The sequence below is a fragment of the Bactrocera neohumeralis genome, chromosome 4, assembly GCF_024586455.1.
Source record: "Bactrocera neohumeralis isolate Rockhampton chromosome 4, APGP_CSIRO_Bneo_wtdbg2-racon-allhic-juicebox.fasta_v2, whole genome shotgun sequence".
Classification (NCBI taxonomy): domain Eukaryota; kingdom Metazoa; phylum Arthropoda; class Insecta; order Diptera; family Tephritidae; genus Bactrocera; species Bactrocera neohumeralis.
The window spans coordinates 31,364,812-31,392,617 of NC_065921.1; the positions used below are offsets into that span (position 1 = coordinate 31,364,812).

Below are 27,806 nucleotides of genomic sequence, written 5' to 3' on the forward strand. Positions count from 1 at the left end.
ATCGCTAATCAATTGAAAATAAAAAAAACTGATCTGTCACACTACTAATCTAAGAGTTTATTACATGCAATAGTTAGCATACAAATTTGTATGCCATATTTTGTATTCCATAAGCAATATTGAGTCTTCACAGGCAATAACGTGAGTATTTTAATTTTTTGACAAATGCTGTCTGTCGCTTATCACCATCTATGTGCTCCATGCATCTATTGCATTTTATCGTAATTTCTGTCATTCTTAAAGAATGGTTGAAATTAGTCTTCCACCACTCTCTTACAATTTGCACAAGATCGTGATCGCTGATTTAAGAAACTTTGCAAAATAAAGGAAATTGCACCAGCTTTAGAATTTTATACGATATTCTAATATTATAGTATTTCAACGATATTGAGTAATCAGTAAAAATGGACGAAATTTTTGCAAAAATCAACTCTGAAATCAATATAAAACGATACAAACGAGAATATATGGCGCATTTTGAGGTCTTGCGTGATACAATATTTACTGCTCTAAAAAAGAATCAAACCTTTGCTGCACTCTATAATGGCAATTATTTGAGAGGTAAATATTATGTTTCAAAAGCTAAATTGACTTGGAATGAAACATACATTCGGCCACGCAAAGCTTAACACACAAAAGTTTCAAGTGTTGTATATATACTTATGTATATTTGACAACACTTTATAGCGTTTCTTTTTGCGGTATAGAAATTTTTTATTCAGAAATAAATTAATGGCATGTTATTTATCAAAAATATTGAAAATTAAATACAAAACACATTCAGCTGTAGACAAAACGATCTGAAAGTTAATGAGCTTTAAAAAATGAGCTCGAAATATAAGAAGCCGATATGAACGAAAAATCTCCGAAAAATTAAGAAAGTATAGTGGTAAACGTTGCGTGGCCACGAGTGTATGATCGTATGCTTCTTCATCAAGAATGATAGAAACAAGATTGCGCGTTGCGCATGTTTGCTTTCAGTCAGCTGTTCTTGCTAATGTCACGGTTGACTTACTATTCGCCCGCGCCTTTGAATGTGAATTCGAATTGTATTTTCGCGTGTAGTATTGATTGTGAAATTTTATATTTTTTAAAATTAGTTGCGCAGTGTTCGGCTGCATAAAAACAATATTAAAAATAGTGCTACGAAATGGAGATTTTTCCATTTCCCTTAGGATAAAAAGGTACTAAAACAGTGGATTCATTTTTGAGCACTTCACGCCAAAAGCCTTCGAAAGAAATTTGCAAATTTCAAGAAATTTGTTTGAAATGGGTAATTATAGCATTTTGATTACAATAATTTTACTTTTATAACCAAACACTCTTACAGGTTTAAGTTCGCGGAGTCTAACGAAGTTGCTATCACGATCACCCTGACAAGAAGGAGTTCAAGTATAGGCTGCGTTCCTATATACTTGGTCACAACGAAGGACCGATTACAGATGAAGGAAATGTTGAAGTCGACAACACACCAGATTTGGAAGGGAATTATTTATATCTTACTGGTAATTATCAAAATATTAAACGTACATAGTATTATAAACCTAAAACTACAGAAAACATTCTTATATAAAAATGTATTGATGTTAACTAATGGAAATATGTACTTACATACAAACTAAGTTTTTGCATACTAACCACTGTTTCTTATCCTAATTGTAATAATTATCTTAACTAACAATTTATTCCATTTATTTATACGCATGTATGTATGTTTATTATATTTTTGCAGGTAATATTTTTCAACGTGTGTCAGTTGATCTAAATTCCGCTGACCCAATTGAAAAAAATGATGACTTGAAGATTCTCAACAACGACGGGCATGAAAATTTGGCAGGGCACATCTGCAACAAACTTGGTAAAGAGAACCCCGAAATTTCCGCCAATTCAGAATTGTTCGTCTTATACCTTGGTGGATCACCTATCTGAAGGAGGACTCTCAAAACCAACAGATATGTTGATGGAGCATATAAGAGCCTTGCAAGCAGTATTTGACGACTTAAATGGTACTGATTTGCATATACATATGTACAAATTTCGTCCAGAAGCACTTACATTTAAGTAATTTTGTAAATTGTACCACCAAAGTAAAAGAATTGTTTTTCCGAGCTAGAATGTATTTTAGGATTCGTTCCTTAAATAAAAACTTAAATGAAAATATGTACAGCAAAAAAAGAAAATTAAATAAGACAATAAATTGATAGTTGGTCAAAAAATATTCAATATTTTTATTTGCATAAATGTATATAGTTGAAACAAACACAGCAAAGAGACAAAATTAAATAATACAACGAAGATACAATGAAATGAATATGTAGGTAAATATTCACTATAAAATATTCACTTATATTGATATCTTTTATTAATATTCACTTATTTTAATGTTATCTTTTGATGATATTCATGTTTTTGTATGCCTGCAATACAAAATTGATTCTTATTGCAAAGAAAAACAGGCAACTGAAAATCAGCTGATTGTACGTTGGTCAACCGTGACGTAGATGCGCAGAACGAACAAAATTTGAACTCGTCATTGCGCAATCTTGTTTCTATTATTCTTGCTTCTTCATAAATACGTAGAGCATTCTTAACCCGCATAGTGTATTATTACACACGGCAACTTTTGTTGCTAATTCTCGGGCGATTCTCTTTTGCTGTCGCCCATTACATTCACACGAGCAACTTGTGTTGCGCAACTGTGTTCGAGTTCTTTTCTGATTCTCTTTCACTTTACTTTAACCCATTGTCGTTTATTTTTCCTTATAGGTAGTTGGGCCACTCTATCACATATATTAATCAGTTCTGTCAATTGAGAAATACATTTTATTTATACTTCAAAAAACCTTCACATATATCACCCTTTTCACTATCGTCTGAATCAATTTGTATGGCTTCATCCATACATTTCACAATATCTTTAATTAATTCGATTTTTTCGTCATACTCCATTTTCTAAAATATTTATATTATATTATGTATATTTGTATACATATTTGCAAATTACTTACCAAAAGATGAAATTAAATTTTTTAAATAGGTATATTCTAAATATTAATTTCAAAAAAATATACGCAAATGCAACTATGTACTACGAAAGAAAGAACACGAATGCCGAAAAAAGTCGCAGCGAACTGTTACGAATAAGAACACAAAGCGTGTTGCTGAACACTGGAAACTCGGCGCGGTTCTCCCCTCCTCGTCGCCCCCTCGCCTATAATCCATGAATTGCCGCAACAAAAGTTGCCGCGTGTAATAACCCACATACTCTACGGACAATAATTATTATCTTGACAATCTAATCAGAGCCAGTGCTCGACGTTTTATGGTTGCGTAAATTGCAATTTCGCAAAGTAATGTCTAACAGATAAATTTTAACAAAACATGGAAAATAATAATTACTGATAAATGCCTTTATTTTCCTCTCAATAAGTTTTCTGGTTATGTTTATAGCGATTGATATTAAGGATATCAAAACAGGCGGAATGCCAGAAATAAACTTGCTAAAAGTAGGTGACACAATTAGTGCGAAACGAAATTTAAAGAGCGACTCCTCATTTATTATGAGTTCTATTTACAGTTTCCATAATATCTTAACAATTTCTTGGTTTACCGCAGATAACTTTACTTTTAGCGCGTTGACAAAATTGAATTTTTCAAGCGTCTTCTCAGCGTCATTGTAGAAACCTACAAGTAATAAATCCTATCTTTTTCACCCATACATACGCAGGCGAAAGCTTATACGAGTAGAATCACAAAAATTACATTAAGAATGCCATAAAATGAGGGAGACTCAGGGCAAACGGCCAGGCACTTCATTGGGGTTTCCTAAATTTTCTACTACTAAAACGGCCAAATGCCTTAAGGGGTTAGTTGTAATTAGAATTTTCAGAAAATTATATTTTTTTTTGCATTTTCGTTAAGTGTAATATCTTAAAAATATTCCCTGAAAATTTCACGTTGATCCGATAATCAGTTTTTCAGTTATTCGACAAATAACAAAGAGAGCTCGCGCACTTCAAAGCGCTGGTGTGAAACTTTAAACGCGTTTTTCTCAAAACTATGTTTTTTGGACCGGTGACAACTGTAACTCGAAAACTGTTCAGTAGATTTTAATGAAATTTGTGCAGCTTTTCGAATACATAATAAACTCGGGCCTGATCGAAGGATTTTTATTTTTTCGAAAATTTCGATTTTTTAAGACCAATTAACTGTTGATTTTTTCGCACAAATTTTGAAAAAAATTTCCTGAGGCCGCCATTTTGTTAATTTTGAAAATAAAAAAAATCCTTCGATTAGGCCCGAGTTTATCTATTCATAAAACTAATTTTTTTTGTCCGATTGATTTTAGATGAACCTCCAAGGACTTATGCTTGTCACCGCAAGTACCTTTTTTTGGAACAGGGTCAACACAAACAATTATAACTTTGGAAATTAAGTTTTTTTTTGAAGTTTTCGTGACTTCACGTCAACACATCCTACAATAATGCCATATTACTACTTTTGTAAAATAACATGATTTAATAGCAAAAAAAAAAAAAAAAATACTGAAAAGTCTCATTTTTTCGTGCCTCTGACAACCCCTAACCCCTTAAAAAAGGCAAGCGTGTGTTGCCGTGTTATGCTATAAAATTTTTTACTTTAAGTACGTTTTTGTTAAATTTTCAAATATATTTCGATAATTAAAATTCATAAAGATTAAATGTGCCTAGTTTTGATTAACATTTTATTTAATGTATCAAAATATTGGTAAATCTTTTCTATTTTATTAAAAATATTTGAAGAATATATCTATTTTTGTTTAAATTATTGCAAATAGTTTTTAGTACTGTACTATATATTATATGGGTAAAAATATGCCTCCGGGGGAGCCTAACACCCAAAAAATATCGGTAACGCGTCTATACTGCAACCTCTTTACTATTTTTAAGTCCTTTTATTTAAATCTCGGTGCCGAAAAATCAACTAATTCGATAAGGTGATCTCAGCTGTTGACGACCATATGATTCGTTTGTTACTTGTATGTTTCTACAGTGCTTAGCGTTGCCGCCGCTTTAATTTTGACATGGTACGTAGTACGTACATTCGTAGATTATGTGTTTGTTTATGTATGTACATATGTTCGTTTTCTACCGCCTCAAAGATATTTCAACAGTATTGTTTCTTTGATTAATTTTTTATGTATTATTATATTATGTTGTGTGAATTTAAAAAAAAATTAATTTATTTAGGGTTGTCGACAAAGATCTACCATGAAACCGGTTACCTAAAATTAATATCTAAATAATTAGTTGCTAAAAGTTATTTTTAAAATACCCAATGTACAAATATTATATGTTAGGTTAGATTAAGAGATCGATGCTAACAAGGATCTGTTGTTGCTATTTTAACGGATGCTTAATCCCGGTAGGATGGTAAAAAAAGGCTAAGTTGCCGTTGACGTCATCCAACGGAAGGCCCAAAATACGTGACGTTTCGACGGGGTCGGACCAAAGGGGGTGTCAGATGAGAGGTGTTGGTGGGGCATGACAAGAGGTAGCCAGGACATATATTCTCTATTCAGGATAGGTAAGAGTTTAACCTGCTTCAAAATACAAAATCAATATCCACCTCTTCAGCTCTGGAGGGAGCGTGGTTTTTTCGATGTTCTGCAGTAGCGTTGTGTGACTGACAAGTCCAACGCTGCGAGGATCGTTCTCTCACAGTGTGGTTTCAGGTTAAGGCCGAGAACTATCTGGGCGTTTATGATGCTAAGTGCTGTGGTGGTACTGTGCACTTTTCGGAAGCCATGATGGTGGTTTGCTAGGCTCAGGTAGTGAGTGAAGGTCGGGAGTAACAAGGCATCAAGTTTCTTCACTACTGAGGAGAAGAAAGTTATAGGACTATAAGACTCCCCTTTGTTAGCTGGTTTCCCATGTTTCAGTAGTGGGACCACTCTTCCGACTTTCCACACATCGGTGAAGAGTGGTCAGCGACAGGTTGAGGACCTTGGCGAGGTACCTTACTCAGAATGGGAGTCATGTTGCCTATTTGAGTTTCTATAGATCATTGAAGTCTTCTCTGTTGGCCGCTCGGGTGGAGTGGCGGTGCAATGCGCGAACAAAGTGAAGGTTGCACAGCTAACGTCGCAGTAGTCCGTTGGCAACATGGGGCAACGTAGCTTGTGGTCCACTCGCTGTGTGTCTTGAGGCTTGATCAGGTCTAAAGATGGCTTCATCCATTACATGTATTACACCTGACTGAGGTGGAGTTTGGATGGAACCTTTTGGCGCAAACGCAGCGGAAAAACTCCTTCGGGCCCGGGTTGGACTCAATCCCAGCACGAGTCAGGAGGATACGGGGCAACCCAGTGACCAGCCCTTGGCCGGTTAAAATGCGGGTCAATTCCGGTGCGTGAATGATTATGTCTTCCTATGTGATAGTGTCACTCCCAAGAGACAGTCCAGTTACACCGGACAAATATTAGAAAAAATTAAGGTTTCGATGACCCCACCCCCTTTTAAGTGAAATCCTGTATACTATATAAGAGACTTTTCGACCAATTTAAAATATGGTGCGTAACAATAACCTGATATCTATATATTCGTCTTCCTTTTCTTTACTAACGTAGAGAACGTTTGCGCGGTTGTAGCCGAGTTAACAACACCGCGCCAGTCGTTTCTTCTTTTCGCAATGTGGCGAGAATTGGAGATTCCCAGTGAAACCAAGTCCTTCTCCACCTGGTCTTTCCAACGGAAAGGAGAACTAGAGTGTTTTCGTCCATTTGGATGACATGACCTATCCAGCGAAGCCGCTGTCTTTTAATTCGATGAACTATTTCAATGTCATCGTATATCCCATACATCTCCTCGTTCAATCGAATGCGATATTCGGACCATGAATCTTTCGTAGAACTTTTCTCTCGTAAACTTGTAACGTCAACTCATCATGTCATCGTCCATGCCTCTGCACCATATAGTAGCAAGGCGGTAATAATATACTTATTGCCTACTCAGTCCGAAATAGCACCTGTTGGCAAAATTTATTCAACGTAAGATTTCGAGGCTGATATTGTTGTTCCTGTTAATACTGGTTTCACGATAGACGAAATTATCTATGTCGAAGTTATGACTGTCAACAGCGACGTGGGTCCTTGGTGGCGAATGCGACGACTATTTGTTTGATGACAGGAGATATTTCGTTTTGTCCTCGTTCACTGCTAGATCCATTTGCTGCGCTTCCTTATCCATTCTGAAGAAAGCAATACTAACGGCGCGGTTATTGCGGCCAATGATATCAATATCATCGGCGTACACCAGCAGCTGTACACTTTTATAGCAGATGGTACCTTCTCTATTTAGTTCTACAGCTCGAATTATTTTCTTCAAGAGAAGATTGAAGAAGTCGCACGAAAGGGAATCGTTCCTGACAGAGCTTTTGGTATTGTTCAACATCAGTTTACACAACCTTATGAGTTTTGCGGGGATACCAAATTCAGACATCGTAGCATAAAGGTAGCTCCTTTTCGTTCTGTCAAAAGCTGATTTAAATTGATGGAGAGGTCTTTTCCAAGATTTGGCGCATGGTAAATATCTGGTCAGTTGTAGATTTCCAGGTCCAAAGCCACACTGATTAGGTCCAATCAATTTGTTGACGGATAATCTTTCCCACAATACGCATGATAGAACCTTATATGCGATGTTGAGTAGGCTTATCCCACGGTAGTTGGCGCAGATTGTGGGGTCTCCCTTTTTGGGATTGGGCAGAGTACACTTAAATTCCAATCGTTGGGCATGCTTTCGCCCGACCATATTTTACAATAAAGCTCATGCAAGCTCCTTATTAGTTCTTCGCCGCTTTGTTTGAATGGGTCGGCCGGCAATCCATCGGTCACCGCCGCTTTGTTGTTTTTCAGACGGGTAATGCTATTCAATCTTCTTCATAAACGGGCAATGGAACGTCTGCTCCATCGTCATCGATTGGGGAATCGGGTTCGACTTCTCCTGGCGTTATGCTTTCACTGCCATTACAGCCAGCTTGTCAAGCTCTTCATACTCACGCATTTCGGCCTCTCTTTTTTTCTGTCTGCAAATGCATCTCGCTTCCCTCTTCAACTTTTGGTATCTATCCCATCCCGCACGTGTTGTGGTCGATTGTAACATTACGAGGTAGGCAGCCTTATTTCTTTCCGCTGTAACACGGCACTCCTCGTCGTACCAGCTGTTCTTTTGCATTTTCCGAAAACAAATGGTTTTGGTTGAAGCTGTACGTAAGGGCCTTGAAATGCCGTCCCACAGTTCCCTTATAAGGAGTTATTGATGAGTGCTCTCAGAGAGCAGGACTGCAAGTCGAGTAGAAAATCGTTCGGCTGTCTGTTGTGATTGCAGCTCTCGACGTCGAACCTCCTTGTGTGTGTTGACGTGCGTTTTTTGCTGCACAGAGGCGGGTGCGAATCTTGGTTGCCACAAGGTGGTCCGGGTCGATGTTAGGACCTCGGAGCGTACACACGTCTAGAGTACTGGAGACGTGTCTTCCGCCTATTACAACATGATCGATCTGGTTGGTGGCTTTTCGTTCTGGAGACAGCCAGGTAGCTTGATGTATTTTATTGTGTTGGAATCTAATACTACAGATAACCATAATTCGGGCCCCGGCAAAGTCGATCAGCCTCAACCCATTTGGGGATATTTCCGCGTGGAGGCTGAATTTACCGACTGTTGCGCCGAAGATACCTTCTCTGTCCACAATGGCGTTAAAGTCACCAAGCACGATTTTGACATCGGGGCGGGGGCAGCTCTCATAGGTGTGCTTAAAGCGCTCATATAAGACATCTTTGCTCACATCGTCTTTCTCTTCCGTCGGAGCGTGAGCGCAAATCAGCGACACCTCGCTTTGATACGGATTGTAGCTAGACGTTTATCCACCGGAGTGAATTATAGTACTCGGCGACGGAGTGGTCTATACATCAACAAATTCGTGACTGTCTGTGGTCCGCCCGTGTGTCTGTGGACCGATAACTTTAGTAAAAATTGATATATCGTGTTAAAATTGTGTATACGAATTTTCTAGCCAAATGAAGAGGATGGTAATCGAATCATTGCCTCGCCCACAAAATACTATTGAACGAAAACGTGTAAAATGCCATAATTAAACTTCAAATTAAGAAACTTAAGTTTGGTGCAGCAGATTGCAGTAGTCAGCGGACTCTATGGGCTTAAAATGTTTAAAAAGTAGATGTGGCTCGTCCCTAATAAGTTTTATGTACATATGTATCTAACAAACCGGTAAAGCTATGTCTGAGCTGTATCAACAAAATTTGCTCAAGAAAAATACGTTCGACATCTGCTCCAACAGTGTGAAAATTGGTGAAATCGAACAATAACCCCACCCACTTTCCATTTAAAGGTTATGTTGAAAGCTACTAATACTGCGATATCTCCTTCATTAAATTTCACAAACAATTTCAGTGTAATAAGAGCATAGGTTAAAATTGAATAGTATTAAATAAAAAATATATACAATATTAGTATACAATTTTATTTTACAAACAACTATTTTTTAGGTTTAGATATGGGTAACCATTATGATATTGGTTTTGAAAAAGAAGATAATGAAAGAAACAAGTAAGGAAGGGCTAAGTTCGAGTGCAACCGAACATTTTATACTTTTGCAACTTGCTATAATCAATACTTTAAGGCGTAAAACCAATCATATAGAGTCATGTCAGCCGGATATTCGAAAATCCTGATATTAGTTATATAGGGGTAGGCCAAGGTTTCGCTCAAATTGATTTATTTTAAGCACAAAGATACACTGTTATAACACGCTCTCTTATTTTCATTGGCATAATTTACATATTGGCCAATATATGCGGTACCAAGTCACCCTGAAGTTCGAACATCTTTTTATTAGGTATGTTGGGGTTAAGAGATGTATTTTTCCGATTCAACTCGTTTTTGAAATTCAGATATACCATTACATATAAGAGAAGGATTATCCCTTAGTTTTAGTTACATATACATACATACATATCTCATGTGTTTATCATAATCACGAGTAGTCGCTGACCGACATAGCATGGCATCATCCCCCGTTTCGTCCCAGTGGCAGTCGTCTTCAAGCAACACCTTCTTTTGAGCGCTTGCAAACTACTTGGGCCTTGGATTCTAGTCAGCAGCAACCGTATAAAATAACACTCAAAGTTCGTTATGTGTACGGTATAAATTATACAACTGAGGTTTTTACACCAGACCAACCGTCGACGGGTACGCCCTATAGGGAACGTTTACACTCTTTGCATGACGCTTTCCACGTGTAAGATCTTGGAACTTTTAATTAGAATAACGTCAGAGCAAACACTTTTGCCGTTTGGGAGGTGCACAGCAAGATGGGTCACTATGAATGTCTTTCATGTAATAGTGAACCGGGTTTTCTCTCAGCCGATTCGTTACTACCGAAACATCAGGACCTCACCCTTTGAGTCGATCGTTGCGTTACTCTCCTGTTTCACGGTAAAAATGACCTCGTCACTGTTCTTGCTTATGTATTTACATATGAATGTGAATATTTGGATGCCCAATTTAGTGGAAAACATCCACAACTTTATTTTTAGTTCAATAAGCATCCGCTAATTATGTAAAGGAAAACTCATTAGTTAATTATGAGTAGTTAAACACTTTTAGGGTTAAATTTATTGAATTTTAAAGAAAACACAGATGTAAAATTGATTGCGCAAGGTAACGGCGACCATAGGATGAGGACCGTTGGAAATCGAATTGTATCTCTTAGCGCACAGGATCGGTGCTGAGTTGAATGTCCAACGAGTGGCAGCGAGCAGGAACAGTGTGGTGACGACGTTCCAACGCGCAGGTTAGATGTCGGTAAACGAATGTATAAAGCGAAAGTTGAAGTGCGAATTAATGTGTATAACGAATTGTGTCTGCTATCCCGTTGTCCATTCTTTTTGTTTAGTTGGTTGGTGTACAGGTGTGGTGAGTTGAGTTGATGTTGTGTTATTTTGTCATCGGCTGTGGTGTATTGAGCTGTGTTTTGCTAAGGTGCGCCAGTTGTTCCCAGGTAGAGTGGGTGAAGGCTTAACTCATTTAAATAGTATGTGAGCGTTAAAAGTTTACAAATCAGCGGTAAATATGGGATTACTCAGCTAGTGTGCACGGACACACTTTCCGCTGTGCTTTTCGATTAATATTAATGGTCATGCCGCAGTACCTGTTTTCGCACTCAATAGAGTCATCGAACACCTTACCTTTAGTGAGGAGAGCTTCTACCTTTATGGGAAAGACTCAAGCGACGATGTCGTGTCGGTCCGTTAGTTTTCGACCAACTCAACATCAACTTCTTATTTATTTCGAACCAGGCATATGAAAATGCGTCTTAAGTATATTCATGCAAATAGCGGGGACTGTTTACGAACAACGACGAGAGGATCACCTTGTGACCCAAGTTATTCGAGTTGACATTGCGGTCGTTTGCAATGGTGCCTTGGAGGTGTACGTCTCTCTCGACACGTATCTTTCTCTGATTCAAAGCTATGTAGTGCAGACGTTTGCTTTCCATCTTTACATACATATCCACCCAGAATTGAGATAATCCTGCAGCGTTGCAATAAATTAAATTTGTTTTCAGTAAATAAATGGCAGGGCATCATAATATCGGTGAGTGTCTGCAATCCTAGCAAGAGAGTCATTGTATTTTCGCAACATTCACTATCGGTGCAGTGAAAAATGGTTTTAACGGTTTTAAAGGCTCTTCTAAAATGGGACTGGCTACTTTGCTCCCAGACACATTCCCGCTCTTTCCTCATTCCATTTTAACGCCCCACGGCAAATTTTAATGAGCCTGTGCCTAATGTAGTCCAATGTCCCGTAATATTCGAAACTACATTTTTCAATTACTTCCAAGAATTTCTAGTAAATATTTGCAGAAGTTCTGCTTGACGCAAAACGATTGCAAGTCGTTGAGCATTTGTCTCCTCTACTTCTCAGAAGCACGCTGATTAGCCATTAATTGGGAATTGCTATCGGCGTCGAGAAATTGCTATGTCGGGTGTTTGAGTGGACCGCTGAGTCACCATAGGCTGTGCGTTTTCTTGAGCTATGCGGATAACATTTTTCTCACGTTGGGCACCTCTAGCTCTAACTTCTGCCTGCTCACGTCTGCACTGTTCATCATGATAGCAAGAATTTTGAAGATTTAACTTTGCGAGTCATAATTAGGTACACAAAAAATTTCAAAAATATCCTAGTCCTAGAAATATGTACGAAATATTAGTATAGTATATAAAAATAGCTATTGAATTTTTACCAAAAATATTACCATGCCACAACAGCACAATTACAGATGTTTAGCTGAATTGCAGTTACGAGTCTTATGCCACTGAACAGTTATTATTCTGGCAACTTCTGATGCTACGGGCATATATAAATAAAAGCGATCATTTTTCAAAGTAAAAGTTTCGAGGTGTTATTGTATTTCATATAAAAGTCATTTGATACCATTGTAGTAATAAAGCAATTAACTCTAAAATTGGTAACCCCAACGTGATTCCTGAGGATTGCGTCAAACTAATCCCAATAGTATTCACATGTTACTATAAGTACAACAAAAATGATGAACAAAATCAACAAGACCAAAGGGTAGCAAAGACGACACAACAGCGGCGAAACGACCTGCTGCTACAGAATTCTTTGTTGTCCGGAGACGCTCAGAACGTGCTTTTCAGCGACACAGCAACTGGTGCAAACATTAATTTCAATGCCGTACAAGGCAACTTTAACATCACTATCCGTATCGCAACGTCCAGCCTAATAACGATGCACAAATTATGGCAGCCACATAATTCAGACTCCCTGAATTCTGGACCAACGATCCTGAACTCTGGTTAATAGAGGTGGAGGCACAGCTAGGGTCGCGAAACATCAGGAACGACAATACTATGTACCAGGCAGTCGTCGGCGCTTTAAAGTCAGAAATACTCAAGGAGATGTCGGACATCATCAGGGCACCACCAGCTCAATATAAGTACATCTATTTAAAAAACAATATAATAAAACGTTTCATCGATTCAGTTGATCGGTAGTTGTACAAGCCATTGACAGAGCTTGAACTCGGGAATCGCCAGGGAGATGAGGATCCTGGCGCATCAGAAGAGCTTCTTCGCAGTAAGTGGTTGGCACTGCTGCCTGACATCGTATGCAAAATCCTTAAAGCCGTCCAGAATAACAGCACGCTTGACCAGCTCGCCGAAGCTGCAGACAGTGCCATGGAAAACCACACCAGTTCTCAGGTTATGTCAACCCAGGCTTTACCAACTCATGTCCAGGCCTACGCAAGCAGTGGTTTCCATTCCAAGCCACTTAACAGTTACGACACCAGACCCTCTGTGGAGTACAGGCTCAGCAACCTAGACCGGGCCATAAAGACTCTGACAGCCGCACTCTCCGAGTTGTCCAGCGAACTCGGAAAAAGCAGCGAGAGACGTCCACGATCACGATATCGAACTCCAGGAACATCAGGTCTTTGTTTCTATCACAACAAATTCGGAGAGAAAGCCCACCGATGCATTCAACCCTGCACCTACAAGCCTACTGCCAACCAGAGAAACTAGCGAGGCTGTCGTCACCAGTCAAGGCGGTTGGCGACAGCAGTCATCATGTTCCATCCAACAAGGAGTATCGCTCGCATGTAGATAACAGATCGTCACACCAGAGATTCCTCGTTGACTCTGGCTCAGAGGTCCCTATAGTACCACGAGCAAAAACTACTACTGTCGGAATATAAACTTTACGGATCAAACTCGACTATATTGATGCATACTGTCGTCAACCAGTCACTCTCAACCTTGATCTTCGTCGAGCTTTCACATGGCCCTTCTCCCTCCTGTAGTTGAACGATTTTCAACAATCAATCTCACTCGTGCATATCATCAGATTCCTGTAGCTCCAGAAGACATCGAGAAGACAGCAGTCACAACACCTTTCGGTTCTTTTGAGTTCCTGGTAACTACGCAATGCAACCCAAACCTTTCAGCGCCATATGGACAACATCTTAAGAGGTTTGGACTTCTTTGGCTGTTTCATTGATGACCTCATAGTGGCTTCTGAAACCCATAAGGAACATCTCCAGCACCTAGAGCAGATTTTCAACGTACTACGCGCCAACAATCTCACTATGAATTCCAGTAAATGCAATTTCGCAAAAGAAGAGGTGACATATCTTGGTTATACAATTAACAATTACGGATACAAACCTCCAGCTGAACGCGTTGATACGATCTTGTCATTTCCTAAGCCTGAAACCATCAGCGATCTCACTAGATTACTGGGGATGATCAATTACTACCGCAAATGCATTCCCAATGCTTCACAACTGCAGGCACCATTGAATTCCTTTCTAAAAAATGCCAAGAAAAACGACAAAAGCAAAGTGCCTTGAACACCAGAGGCTGAAAAAGCCCTAGAAGACTGTGAAAAGAGTGTTGCAGCAGCAACTAGAACATTCCTTTCATCTGCCGCCTTCTCTCTCTCTCTCTCTCTCACAACTGACGCATCCGAATCAGCCGTAGGCGCATCGTTAGAGCAGTTCGAGGATAGTATCTGGAAACCAATTGGATTTTTCTCCAGAAAGCTCAGCCCCACAGAGTTGAAGTACAGCACATACGACAGAGAGCTGTTAGCAGCATTTGCAGCTATTAAATTTTTCCGACACATACTAGAGGGACGCCACTTTATTATTAAAACGGATCACAAGCCCTTAACCTACGCTTTCGCCCAGAGAGCCAGCAGAGCTTCACCACGACAGCTAAACCAACTCGATTACATCTCCCAGTTCACCACGGAGATCGCTTACCTCAAAGGTGAAGAGAATATGGTGCCTGATACCCTATCCAGGATCAGATCATTAGCATGCCGACCATTTTGAGCGCCGAAAGAATTCAGCATGAGCAACCAGAGGATGAAGAACTCCAGCAGCTTATCGCAACAACATGATTTTCAAATTCCAGCGTCTATCAATTGACGAAAACACCTCCATTTATTGTGACATATCATCCGACGTGGTAAGACCTTTCATTCCCAAAAATCTTCGCCGAGTTTCCTTCGACACAGTCCATCGATCTCTCATCCCAGTGGTCGAGTTACGGCCCGCACACTCAAGCAAAAGTACATTTGGCGGGGCATCAAGAAAGACGCACTGAACTGGTCCCGCAACTGCATACCGTGCCAACGCTTCAAGATTCAGCGTCTCAATCGCCTCACACCTAAACACATTGACGTACCTGACGCTAGGTTCAACCATGTGCACCTCGACCTCATTGAACTTCCAGGTGTCAATCATCTCAGGTACTGTTTAACAATCATAGATAGATTTTCCAGATGGCCCGTCGTTTGCACTGCTTTCTACTCGAACTGGATTACTCAGCTCGGCACACGCTCACCATCACCACAGATCAAGGAACCCAATTTGAGTCTGCGCTTTTCACGGCTGATTGGTGCCCATCGCATAAGAACAACACCCTATCATCCGCAATCAAATGAACTGGTAGAAAGGTGGCACAGAATACTCAAGACAGCTCTAACATGCAACTTTTTTTTTTGGCCAGAAGTTCTTCCAAGGGTGCTCCTAGATCTTCGCACGTGCTATAAAGAAGACCTAAACGCCTCACCTGCTGACCTTGCCATATAATACAATTTGGTACAGTTTTACGTGTGCCCGGAGAATTTTTCGTTTCAGAGGACATGCCACCGAACCCACAGATTTTCGTCGAGAAATTTCGTGAGCATATTAGAGGAGCCCACACCAACTACCCTATTCTGGACCGCACGAAGTTTTAGAGCACATAGATGATTACGTTTTTAAAATCAAAGTCGATGGAAGAGACAATTACAGATGTTTAGCTGAATTGCAGTAACGAGTCTTATACCACTGAACAGTTATTATTCTGGCAACTTCTGACGCTACTAGGACTATTCTAGCAACTTCTGACGTTACCACACGCTAATACATATATAGAAATATCTCCCTTCCGCCTTTTTGTCTTTTGAATTTCGCGGCTATGTATAAAGCGCTATAGAGCTCGTATCTGGCAATACTATACATCTTTGAAAAGTCTTGACATAACCTACAAAACGACGCTATGCATGATTTGTTTGGATATTGCGTTCAACAGATACAGATTTTTAGGGGATGGTACTCTATCACTTCGAATTGCGGAGGAATGGCTTCGACGATTCAGAGCGGGTGAAAACGACACCATAGATAAGCCAGACGGCGGAAGACCTGTGACGACGAATACCGTTCAAATCATGGAAAATATCGAGTTAGACCGGCATGTGGCATCTCGTGACATCGCGCAGAAGATGGGAGTTAGTCACCAAACCATTTTAAACCATCTGCAGAAGGCTGGATACACAATGTTTATGTTTGGGTGACGCTTGATTTGACGCAAAAAAACCTTCTGGACCGAATCAACGCTTGCGATATGCTGCTGAAACGGACCGAACTCGACCCATTTTTGAAGCGGATGGTGACTGGTGACGAAAAATGGATCACATACGACAATATCAAAGTCAAAAGCCGGTGAATCGTTCAAAACAGTGGCCAAGCCGGGATTAACGGCCAGGAAGGTTTTGCTGTGTGTTTGGTGGGATTGGAAGGGGACCATCCACTATGAGTTGCTCCCATATGGCCAGACGCTTAAATCCACCATCTACTGCGAACAACTGGACCACTTGAAGCAGGGAATCGACCAGAAGCGTCCAGAATTGGCCAACAGGAAGGGTGTAGTGTTCCACTAGGACAACGCCAGACCACACTTCGTTGACGACTCGTCAGAAGCTACGGGAGCTCGAATGGGAGGTTTTATCGCATCCACCTTATAGCCCGGACATAGCGCCAAGTGATTACCACCTGTTTCTGTCCATGGCGAACGCCCTTCTTGGTGCAAAGTTGAACCCAAAAAAAACTCAGCTTGTGAAAAGTGGCTCTTCGAGTTCTTCGCAAATAAGGAGGGTGGCTTCTACGAGGGGGGTATTATGAAGTTGGCGTCTAGACGGAAACAGATTATCGAACAAAACGACGCATATTTGAACTAAATCCGATCATTGTAACACTTTTTATAAAGCATTGAATAAAGAGCGAAAAAACGGAAGGGAGATATTTGACAACCTAATACGAGTATAGATAAAAACGTTCATTTTTCAAAGTAAAAGTTTCGAAGCGTTATTGTATTTCACATAAAAGTAATTTAATGCCATTGGAGTAATAAGGCAATTAACACTAAATATCTCCAGTGATACCAATCACATGATGAGATTTAAGCTTCATTTAACCCAATAAAAATAAATTAGGGGAAGTTGAAAAAAGTTATTATATTGTGAATATGAGTTAAATCGGACTCCAACCCCACCTGCTTCCCATATAATACAATTTTAAACTCCACTTGATTCTTTCACTTTCCTGTGTACTGTCAAAAAGCTATTAATATAATGGAATATAACTTTGCACGAATAATGCCTTTGAAGTATGTCTTCTTATGACCAAAAATTGTATAAATGAAACCAAAACTGTTCAACTTTTTACCGAAAAGAACCTTACTTATATACCTGAAAGTGTTACCACGGCTTTAATCCTAGCAAGTTGCAAGAGTATGAAATGTTCAGTTGTACCCCAACTTAGCTCTTCCTTACTTGTTACTTTAAACCACATATTATTTAACAAATCTTTAAAATCAAATATTTTAAGATGTTTTATGACTAGAAGAACCCTGGCGTTGAAATCGTCAAGGACAATTTTTACATATTTGCTCATATTGTCGCTTCTCTTCCGTCGGGGCGTGGGCAAAGTATATGTTATGTTGAAAAAATTTGCTCTGATAAGCATTTAGGAGAATACTTCACGGTGTCGATCATGCCATAATATCATGAATGTGAAATAATGCACCGAACAAGCATTTTCTGTATACGATAGCTCGAAACCAGCATAGTACAGTTTACTTGTTTTATAGCTAAATGCTCAAAATGTTAATAACTTAACTAAAGTGGTATCTGTTTCCCTAATTTCACATGTACACAGCAGAACTATCAGTTGTCGAACAAACTGAGTTATAAAAAATATATTCTTTAAGAAAAGGGTTTGTCCGGAAAGTAATTTATAAAAAAAAAATTCATATGCGTCGATGCAACGCTGCCAAGTATTGAAGGTGTTATGGAAGGCATTCTCCGGAATAGCCTTGAGAGCCGAGGTGCATACTGCTTGGATCCCCTCTGTCGTCTCAAAATGCTTGCCTTTCATCGGCCTTTTCAAACAAGGAAAACAAATTTTTGATGAATTTAATATCTGGGCAATTAAACGAATATTTAGTTGACGGTCTGAGTTCAAAAATCCCAGGTTTACCAGCACGGTCTTCATTAGCGACCTCTTCCCGGCCCTTCAAAAAGACCTGGTGCTACCGAAACACATAGCTTCTTGCTAAAGCAACATCTGGGTAAACCTCCCACCCCCAGATTTACCGAGTTTCACAAAGAATTTAATCGCGTGCCTCTGCTCTTACGAACGCTGTATTTTCGGCTTGCGCCACTCACAGAAACACGTCACGCGAAAATGTTTGTTCTGACTCTCCAGATGCTCGGAGACAACTGACCAGCAGTCGCGGCGGAATTGGGCTATCCTTACCTCTGTGCCAATCTGTCCTATTACGCTCTCTGCTCCTCAGAGAGCTTGTTAAGCTGGGACCGCCACAAACCTTATTTGGTTTTTATATTCTGTACATAAATACAAAATATTCTATGGTTAAATAATCTCCTGGAGGGCCCTTTTAGGGCATTTAATTGCACGGAGAGTTTCTAACGTTGCGCATAACTCATCTCTCTATATCTATGCTTATTATTTTTGAGACTGTATTAATTGTTACCAACAATTGTCAGTTGTACAAAAATATGCTCAGGTACACAGCATGATGCAAGAATAGTGAAATTTAAAAAATTTTAAGTAATACTTATATAAAAATTTAATTTCAAACAAAAATTTTTCATAACATATTTTTTTTAAGGAAGCACCTTTGAAGGTTCGTGAATATTGTATTTGAAAAAAAAAACTTTCTTTGGTGTAAGAATTCTGATTTTTAGCTTAATTAAATAATTTGTTCCAAAGTATTTTTGTTTAACTCAAAGTGTATGTTTGATGAGTATATAATAATTTCTTTATTTTTTTCGAGAATATTTTGTCTTTGGACATGATTTATATAAAAATCTTTGTAACGAAATCGAACTTCTTTACTCCACGATTTTTTCTCCATATGTATTCAATTATTTGACTTACGTTTATAGGGAGTTATGCTGACAATTTGAAAGTAAAATATCCGAATGAGTATGATCTGGTATTCCGCCTTAAGTTGCCCGAAGAAAAACGCATGCTAGTGGTAAAGGATAAAAAAATACCAGGAAATGTAAAATTGGATTTATCAGAGATACTTCATGTTATTATAAATCAAAAGCAACATGTAAATACTTATAAACAATTAAAGAAAATGGTAACCTCCGAAAGTCTACTCTCCATACAATTACTGCAAAGTTGGTTGGAAAGCTGTTTTACAAAAGCGCTAGATGATATAAATAAAAAAATAATTTATAATGATATCACAACGACTTTATCCTACAGCAAACAAGGTCCAGCACATACAATTTCTGTCAAAGAACCTTATATGTATTCAGTGGATTTTGTGCCAGCTATAGTGTTAATCAGTTCCAAAGCCATTTTACCAAGCATATCGAAAAATTGGGACGCCATTCCTAAACCGTTAAAATTTATACACAGTGATACATCATTTCGTGCATCTTACGATAACCTAGAAAATGAAATGATAAAAAATAAAAATAATTTAAAGAACGCTTTAAGGATTATTAAAAAATTTCGGGATATACACACAAATATGCACAATTTAAAAAGTTATTACATAAAAACTTTGTTTCTGTGGAGAGCATCAAGAGAGCCGGAAAAGTTTTGGTACCAGCCCATTGGATTTGTTGTTATACAAGTAAGTCTCAAATAATTATTTTAATTTGCTTTCTTACAAAGTTACACTGACTTAAAAATATTAAATATGCCGTTAGATTGTAATATTTTAAATTTAGTAAGAACAACTTACTTGTAGTAGTAAGAGCTTTGACTTATGTATAAAAATTAATCAATCATACTTGCAACTCAAGGATATATTGTAAGTGTTTATCTGTTGGACTTAAAGTTAATCATACTACAGCCAAAAAGAAATTGTTGAGCAATTAATACGGATGGAGGCAAAACACTATAGAACACAAGCAACATTGTTAAGAACTTTAAAATTAAAATTCCACATTTAACAAGTAAGGGAGGCCTAATTTCGTGTGTAAACGACCATTATACGAGTATACTCCCGCAATTTTCAAAAGTCAAAGGTGGTGGCCTATTTTCTGGTGTTGGCAAAACGTTACGTTAAGAATGTTTTTTAGACATGTGGTTTTGAAGAAGAAATAAAACACATATAATTTAATGTTGTTGTCAAGAATTTATCTTTATTGTTAAGATAATAAAGTTTTGCAGAACTAACGGCGCGGGTGTTGAGGCCGATGATATCAATATCATTGGCATACGCCAGCAGCTGTATACTCTTATAAAAGATTGTACCTGCTCGATTAAGTTCTGCAGCTGGAATTATTTTCTCCAGCAGCAGATTGAAGAAGTCGCACGATAGGGAGTCGCTTTGTCTGAAACCTCATTTGGTATCGAACAGCTCGGAGAGGTCCTTCCCGATCCTGACGGAGCTTTTCGTGTTGCTCAACGTCAGTTTACACAGCCATATTAGTTTTGCGGGGATACCAAATTCAGACATCGCGGCATAAAGGCAGCTCCTTTTCATGCTGTCGAAAGCAGCTTTGAAACCGACGAAGAGGTGGTGTGTGTCGATTCTCCTTTCACGGGTCTTTTTCAAGATTTGGCGCGTGGTGAATATCTGGTCGGTTGTTAGATCCAATCAGTTTGTTGACGGTGGGCTTTAATCTTTCACACAATACGCTCGATAGAACCTTATATGCGATGTTGAGGAGGTTTATCCCACGGTAGTTGGCGCAGATTGTGGGGTCTCCTTTTTTATGGATTGGGCAGAGCACACTTAAATTCCAATCGTTGGGCATGCTTTCGTCCGACCATATTTTACAAAGAAGCTGATGCATGCTCTTTATCAGCTCTTCGCCTCCGCGTTTGAATAGCTCGGCCGGCAATCCATCGGTCCCCGCCGCTTTGTTGTTCTTCAGGCGGGTAATTGCTATTCGAACTTCTTCATGGTCGGGCAATGCTCCATCGTCATCGATTGGGGAATCGGGTTCACCTGGCGTTGTACGTTCACTGCCATTCAGCAGGCTGGAGAAGTGTTCCCTCCATAATTTATGTATGCTCTGGGCATCGGTGACTAGATCAACTTTGGGGGTTCTACAAGAGTATGCTCCGGTTTTGAAACCTTCTGTAAGCCGCCGCATTTTTTCGTAGAATTTTCCAGCATTACCCCTGTCGGCCAGCTTAACAAGCTCATCATACTCACGCATTTCGGCCTCTTTCTTTTTCTGTCTGCAAATGCGTCTCGCTTCCCTCTTCAACTCTCGGTATCTATCCCATTCCGCACGTGTTGTGGTCGATCGTAACGTTGCGAGGTAGACAATCTGTTTTCTCTCCGCTGCGACACGGCACTGTTCAACTGTTCTTCTGCACTTTCCGAAAACCAATGGTTTCGTCTGCAGCTGTACGTAAGGAGTTTGAAATTCCGTCCCACAGTTCCCTTATACCGAGTTATTGACGACTGCTCTCAGAGAGCAGGAGTGCAAGCCGAGTGGCAAATCGTTCCGTTGTCTGTTGTGATTGCAGCTCCTCGACGTCGAACCTTCCTTGTGTTTGTTGACGTAGGTTTTTTGCTGCACAGAGGCGGGTGCGAATCTTGGCTGCAACAAGATAGTGGTCCGAGTCGACGTTAGGACCTCGGAGCGTACGCACGTTTAGAACACTGGAGACGTGTCTTCAGACGGAAGGTAGTAGTAGTTGGTAGTTTTTCGATCCGTAGACAGCCAGGTAGCTTGACGAATCTTTTTATGCTGGAATCTAGTACTACAGATAACCATAATCCGGGCCCCGGCGAAGTCGAGCAGCCTCAACCCATTTGGGGATGTTTCGTCGTGGAGGCTGAATTTACCGACCGTAGTGCCAAAGATACCTTCTTTACCCACCCTGGCGTTAAAGTCGCCAAGCACGATTTTGACATCGTGGCGGGGGCAGCTCTCATAAGTGCGCTCCAAGCACATCTTTGGTCACTTCGTTTTTCTCTTCCGTCGGGGCGTGGGCGCAAACCAGCGATATGTTGAAGAACCTCGCTTTGATGCGGATTGTGGCTAGACGTTCATTCACCGGAGTGAATGATAGTACTCGGCGGCGGAGTCTCTCTCCCACCACGAATCCAACACCAAACTTGCGCTCCTTTATATGGCCACTGTATTAAATGACAGAATGACCTACTCGTCTCTGTCCTTGTCCCGTCCATCGCATTTCTTGGACGGCGGTGATGCCAGCCTTTATTTTCCCGAGGACATCAACCAGCTGGGCAGCGGCACCTTCCCAATTAAGGGACCGGACATTCCAGGTGCATGCCCTTATATCATTGTCTTTATTTCATTTGCCATGGTCGTCATCAAAAGGGGGGTTTCTCATCCGAGGCTGTTGGTAGTTTTTCATTGGGGTGAGCTTTTTACGTGGCGGGTCCCAAACCCAGCGCACAACCCTATGTAGGGGATGTTTCGCCTTCTCACTTTAGCTCGCCTTCAAACGGATGTTCTTAGGCTACCCAGAGGAAACTTGGTCAAAAACCGGAAGTCGTGAGCTGCTTGAGTAATATGTAAAAGAATCGTTTTTGGCCACTCCCAAGTGAATGGCGATCAGAGAACTTTCCTCACTTGCGTGAACTTCTACACATAACTCCATCCTCTTGTACGTTACAATGGCTAATAAAATCAAATCAACGGCACCTAGTACCTCGAAAATACTTCACTTGACTTGAAAAAACTAGCCATTCAAGATCTGCTTCACCATTTCTTATGCTACTCTATGAGCTCGGTTATGCTTGCTTAGCCACTATTATTTCGGAATTTTCGTTGTAGTGATGGTCATCCTCTATCATATTTATTTGCTGCCTTGATGATGCCTCGGTGATATGATTTTCATTTCCTGTTTTATAAAGGATCTTTGCGTTAAAACTCTCTATAAAAGACTTCCAGCGTTTGGATTTTTATCCGAAACAACGATAGTCAGAGGTTGGTGGTCCATCGGTTTACATATCGAACGGTTTAGTGAAATCAGGATACGTTAATGAGTCATCTTTTGAAGACAGAATTTCTTTAAGTTTGTTAAATGCGTTTTCACCTTCTGGTGTCAATTGAACTTTAATTTTATTTCACTTGGTGGAGTTATTTTGCCGTCGTTCCCTTTTAGCATTCCAGTGCAAATTCCAGAAACGAACGAAGTCCGCAAAGTGTTGTTGGCTGGTTAGTTCATAACGTTTTATACCGTTGACCTTTTCAGGACTTGTTTTTATATCACTTCACTTTATATTCTATGTCTTGTTTGAAAAACTTTTAATTTTTTTACCGATACTCTCATATTAGCTTCGTAGAGATTACATAACACCCATTCCCATTCTTTTTTACTTGACAAGATATCGTCTCGAAATTCGGTAACTGCATATTGTTCACAAAGTATATAGTTGGCATACGAACAGACCGATCAAAATCAAAATTATACCCTTTTATGCTATAAGAAATTCCCCTGAGAAGGGTGTTAAAGCTGCGGTGGCGCGAAAAATTTTAAATTAGTGTATTCTTATGGTAAAAAACAAAATTAATTAAAGCTCAATTTTTAATATTTCTTTCATGGCTAAACTTTGAAAAATGGCTAAATTTTTACTAAATCTCCATAAATTTTTAGATAGTTGTTCCATAACAACTTACCTTTTGATATGAATGACAACTCACATTTAGTTCGAAATAATTACAGTTCATAGCACAAACACCCACAATTAAACAACATTTAGAATATAAAAAACAAGGTAAATTATATACTTACTCTCGCAATATGTGTATACTCTGGAAATAGTTGTTGGAATCTGTAATAATATGTTGCGTATGATTTCAATATTTGTTATTAGACGAAATATTGAATCCATTGCAATCAAACTTGTATTCAGTCTTCTTATTTATACAATGTTAATACTATATGTACATTTTTCAAATCTTCAGGACCTTCCACTTTATACATAATTCCTATTATTATACGATATTGATTTTCACATTAGCTATAATTTTATTTAATTAAGCTCAACTATATGACTTTTATGTATTTTTACAGCTGTTTACAGATCTTAGCAATAGTCTTGAAATGTGTAAGCTACCTTTTTATTGGGACCCTAAATTGAATTTATACGAGCAAATTGGAGAGTCTGGATTAACCGACATCAGGAGATGTGTGCAAAGTAAAAAAAAAATACTAGAAAACTATATAAGACTGAAAGTTAGAACGGAAGTTGATCATTTGAAAGTTTACAAAACCTTTTGTGAGTATATTAACATAATACATATTTTTTATATATATTTTATATATGTATAAATTTAGTTACGTTAATTTAAGCTGTCTGAAGTTACTATTTCTTATAGCCTTCCTGATCGGCATCACTTATGCTGGTACAGTTACGACGAAATTCTGAAAATCTAATCTAGACTGTTTAATTTGATATTTGCTATAATGATTCATCAACGGTCTTTTCTTGTTAGGAGCAATGCTTTTCTATTACTAGAGGAACCTTCTACGCGTTACTATGGCTGATACATAGATAGTACTACTAATACCATCTATATATATGATTTTAGTGAGATATAGCATTTTTGTCAAGGAACTTGTGTTAGTTTACAAAAAAATGGATTAAAAAGCATTACGCGTGTTAAAAAAGCATTGCTTTTTGGGGAAAATTGAGCTCTGCACCATCAACCATTTAAAAGAGATGATATCAATATCATCGGCATACGCCAGCAGCTGTACACTCTTATAAAAGATTGTACCTGCTCGATTAAATTCTGCAGCTCGAATTATTTTCTCCAGCAGCAGGTTGAAGAAGTCGCACGATAGGGAGTCGCTTTGTCTGAAACCTCGTTTGGTATCGAACAGCTCGGAGAGGTCCTTCCCGATCCTGACGGAGCTTTTCGTGTTGCTCAACGTCAGTATTAGTTTTGCGAGGATACCAAATTCAGACATCGCGGCATAAAGGTAGCTCCTTTTCGTGCTGTCGAAAGCAGCTTTGAAATAGACGAACAGGTGGTGTGTGTCCATTCTCCTTTCACGGGTCTTTCCCAAGATTTGGCGCATGGTGAATATCTGGTCGGTTGTTGATTTGCCAGGTCTAAAGCCACACTGACAAGGTCCAATCAGTTTGTTGACGTTGGGCTTTAACCTTTCACACAATACGCTCGATAGAACCTTATATGCGATGTTGAGGAGGTTTATCCCACGGTAGTTGGCGCAGATTGTGGGGTCTCCTTTTTTATGGATTGGGCAGAGCACACTTAAATTCCAATCGTTGGGTATGCTTTCGTCCGACCATATTTTACAAAGAAGCTGATGCATGCTCCTTATCAGTACTTCGCCGCCGTGTTTGAATAACTCGACCGACATGTCCATCGGCCCCCGCCGCTTTGTTGTTCTTCAGGCGGGTAATTGCTATTCGAACTTCTTCATGGTCGGGCAGTGGAACGTCTGCTCCATCGTCATCGATTGGGGAATCGGGCTTGGGAGGATGTAGTCATGTGTAGAAGTTCACGCAAGTGAGGAAAGTTCTCTGATCGCCATTCACTTGGGAGTGGCCAGAAACGATTCTTTTACACATGGCTCAGGCAGTTCACAACTTCCGGTCTTTGACCAAGTATCCTCTGGGCAGCCTAAAAACAGCCGTTCGAAGGCGAAACATCCCCTACATAGGGTTGTGCACTGGGTTTGGGACCCGCCACGTAAAAAGCCCCCCTCATGAAAGATATACTTACATATATACATATGCATATATTATATATAAAAATATCGCTCCGCTGCTGGCGTAACGGGCAGCGCAGCCACGCGGCTTAGGCTAAGTGTATGTTAGGCCCAAAAAGTATAAAGATATTAATAAATGAACCACAAATGGAAAGTGACGTCCCAAACAGAGAAATACAAAGCCCCTCATATTCTACAATATCTACAACTATTTTATAACACATCTTAAAATTTGTATATTTAACTATAACAGAAGCATAAAAATTATTGCATATACATAAAGATATTTGTGGTATAATTAACAAATTCTCTTTTTTTAGTGACAGTCACGGAATTAAAGGAAAATGGTTTAATAAAGAGTTCAGCAATTCCAGAGGACAAGTCTCCAGAGAAAATAGAACTAAAGAGTTCAGAGCCCAGAAGATGTATAATACAATAACTATTTTTTTGTAGCTTAGGCAAATAAAGTCAACACTCTTGTGCTAACACAGTACAGCAGCTAATCGGGGGGGTGAAGGTCCATTATTTTATTTTTAGCAATTTTTCAATAAACTATATTAAAAGAAAGTTAAAATTGTCATCCCTGACTTCGGTCTAGGTAACGTGGATACCACTTGCTGTTCGATAATTTTATATCTTTAAAGAAATCTGAGTAAAATGATACAAAACATGTCAATTATAAAATATAATGTATAACTAAGTAGTAAAATTTCATCTATTTATAATTTTTTGTGTGTTTCTGTTATTGCTCATGTTTTGTTTTATAAATAAATCCAAAGATTATTTCATAAAAATGAAGGTCTCTTAATTTAAACCAGCGAAAAGTAAGCGTATTTCACAGGGTAAAGTATCGAAAGTATTTTTTGAAACTATCGAACAGTCCGTCTATCGATAGTTTTGCAGCTCTATTTCAAGGAAGCAGACACCAAATGTCTAGACTGCAGTGCATTTGGGTGTTTTTGAATTCGGGAGAAATACAAGTACTGTTGTGATGACAGCATGACCTCATTCTACAAACGGATAAAATCGGGTCAATGCCTCCTTTAGTCCCCATATAACTAATATAAATATTTTCAAACTTCCAATTGACTTGGAAAGGTGAGATTTTAAGCTTCATTTAACCAAAATAAAAATAAAATTCGTGGAAGTTGGAAAAAGCTGATCAAAAATGAGTGAAAATAATGAAGAAATTCGAAATATTTTAAAATTTTTGTATGAAAAAGGGAAGAATGCCACGCAAGCCACAAATGAAATTTGTGAAGCTGTCGGAGACGATGCTGTATCAATTCGCGTAGCACAACAATGGAATTAATTTAAGTCACTCCTCGTTAAACCATTGAGGTAATAACACGTTCTATTCGTATAAAATCGATCCATTCGCGTAAATATCTCAAAACAATCATACTAAAAATGTTATTGTTAGTCTTTATTTAACATCAATTATATAAAAGACGTGTTATAATGTGTTGCTTTTCTATACGTATTTCTTCTTTACTGACGTAGACACCACTTACGGGGTTTTAGCCAGGTTAAAAACAGCGCACAAGTCGTTTCTTCATTTCGTTATTTGGGCCAATTCGAGATACCAAGTGCATTCAGGCCCTTTTCCACTTCATCTCTCCAACGGAGTGGAAGTCCTCCCCTTCCTCTGCTTCAAAAGGCGAGTACTAAATCGAAAACATTCAGGGCTGAAACGTTCTCTTCCACGGAATTCACACCACAACCATGGAATTCAC

At 39.1% G+C, this 27,806-nt stretch overlaps 1 protein-coding gene across 1 annotated transcript; it reads left to right on the top strand.

Moving 5' to 3' along the window:
* Positions 1–189: 189 nt before the first annotated feature.
* Positions 190–26,864, top strand: LOC126756579 (cyclic GMP-AMP synthase-like receptor). Its single transcript, XM_050469768.1, has 4 exons — positions 190–561; positions 19,317–20,023; positions 24,403–24,607; positions 26,391–26,864. The coding sequence occupies exons 1-4, from the start codon at positions 405–407 to the stop codon at positions 26,507–26,509; spliced, it is 1,188 nt and encodes a 395-aa protein (XP_050325725.1). The 5' UTR covers positions 190–404; the 3' UTR covers positions 26,510–26,864.
* Positions 26,865–27,806: the final 942 nt, after the last annotated feature.

Bases quoted from the DNA above. Each gene is read 5' to 3' on its own strand.
- LOC126756579 (XM_050469768.1), top strand. From the start codon at position 405: ATGGACGAAATTTTTGCAAAAATCAACTCTGAAATCAATATAAAACGA. The intron at 562-19,316 runs GTAAATATTATG...TTACGTTTATAG, and splicing joins TAATGGCAATTATTTGAGAG to GGAGTTATGCTGACAATTTG. The intron at 24,608-26,390 runs GTGAGTATATTA...CTCTTTTTTTAG, and splicing joins GAAAGTTTACAAAACCTTTT to TGACAGTCACGGAATTAAAG.